Source organism: Sinocyclocheilus grahami, unplaced genomic scaffold (assembly GCF_001515645.1).
Source record: "Sinocyclocheilus grahami isolate Dianchi unplaced genomic scaffold, SAMN03320097.WGS_v1.1 scaffold23473.1, whole genome shotgun sequence".
Lineage (NCBI taxonomy): Eukaryota > Metazoa > Chordata > Actinopteri > Cypriniformes > Cyprinidae > Sinocyclocheilus > Sinocyclocheilus grahami.
In genome coordinates, this window is record NW_015519153.1 from 1240 (window position 1) to 2707 (window position 1468).

The window sequence follows — 1468 nt, forward strand, 5'->3', positions numbered from 1 at the left end:
GTTTTGCGCATCGTGTGTGTGTGTGTGTGAGAGAGAGAGAGAGAGGTCACATCAAAGTGGAGCCAGCAGTCTTAACCCGCGGCTTGTGTACTGCATCATTACGGTGTCTGTTCCCTTTCTGGCTTGAACTGATGGTAAAACTAATGACATTATTTACTGTCTTTACAATTATTTTGAAAGATGAAGCTCGCGATTATGGTAAGGGGCGTTACATTTCCGACGAGTGCTTGCGGTGTTCGGCCAATCACAATGCACTGGGTCAGCTGGCCAATCAGAGCAGACTGCGCTTGTCAGAAGGAGGGACTTTGTAGAAAACGAAGCGTTTGAGAGAGGCGGGGCATAGAGGACCTACAATAATGTACAGTATTTGAAAAATAATGTGTTTTTTGAACATTAAAGCATGTAAATATATTCTGTTACACCAAATACACCAAATAATGATCTTTAAAAAAGCATCATATGACCCCTTTAAAAAATATCTGTATGACATTATATTCTGCAGTTCTTCTCTGTTGTACCGAATATCTATACTTTTCAAATGATCATGTCCACCAGAAGTCAGTGGTCACCAAAACTGTTTGACTACCAATTTAACATTTTCTAAAGTCATACAGGTCACGAATGATATGAGGGTGAGAAATTATTTTTATTTTCTGGGTGAACTATCTCTTAAGTTAAAATGTTTAAGAGACCAACAAAACATCTATTAAGTAAGGGACACTAAGCCTACCCTGAACATCCCAGAGTCGGTGAAGACCCTCTTGAAAAGCTTTGACACTATCAACACAGCGATGCTTGGAGCTGGTGATGAACTCAATGCGGTTGGCACGGAGATGATCCTCAGAAATCAAAGTGGGAAAAGACTGTGCCAGTCTCATAGCCAAATGCCTGTGGTCATCGCGCCCTTTCTCCACCAGTCTGCCGTCCATGTCTTCAGTGTACCACATCTTCCATGTCTTGATGTCATTTAGCCACGAGGCTGAACCCGACGCGTGAGACACGACCAGCTCAAACAATCGCGCGATCTTCTTCACATTTTTGGTGGTTGGGTAGCGCGTCCCGTGACGGATAACCGACACCATATGAATGGCACGGCAGTCTGGAGAGGGGGGAGCTACCAGTGATTTGTTTACAAACAAAATGTCATCTAATAGATGTGGGTTCACTTCCTCGTACCTGCCTTTTGTCCCAAAGTGATGCGCTATCGCCGGTATCGCTGGCCTGGCAAGTTTAGATAATGACAAACCAACCATAATGCTCAAAGAAGTGATAAGAAAGTTCGCGAGGAAGTAAGTTGCTTTCATTTCTGGATGAGCGATACCTGTTTCACCTAAAATACCCGTACGTTCATTCAATCAAGATTGCCAGGTCTGTGTAACAAAACCAGTCCAATTGCTACTCAAAAAAGGTCTAACCACGGCCAAAACTAGCACTATCACGTTCCGGGGGGAAACCGCGGACCTGGCAA

General features: G+C 43.8%; 1 protein-coding gene across 1 annotated transcript in view; it reads right to left on the bottom strand.

Annotated features, from left to right (window-relative positions):
* Positions 1–1236, bottom strand: part of LOC107580037 (multiple inositol polyphosphate phosphatase 1-like) — a gene marked incomplete at its 3' end in the record, with an annotated part of 2406 nt that extends 1170 nt beyond the window's left edge. The window contains exons 1-2 of the mRNA XM_016265790.1: positions 1177–1236; positions 731–1099 (exon numbers count right to left, since the gene is read on the bottom strand). Of these exons, the coding sequence (XP_016121276.1) occupies positions 731–1082 (352 nt within the window). The remainder of the gene's footprint in view (positions 1–730; positions 1100–1176) is intronic.
* Positions 1237–1468: the final 232 nt, after the last annotated feature.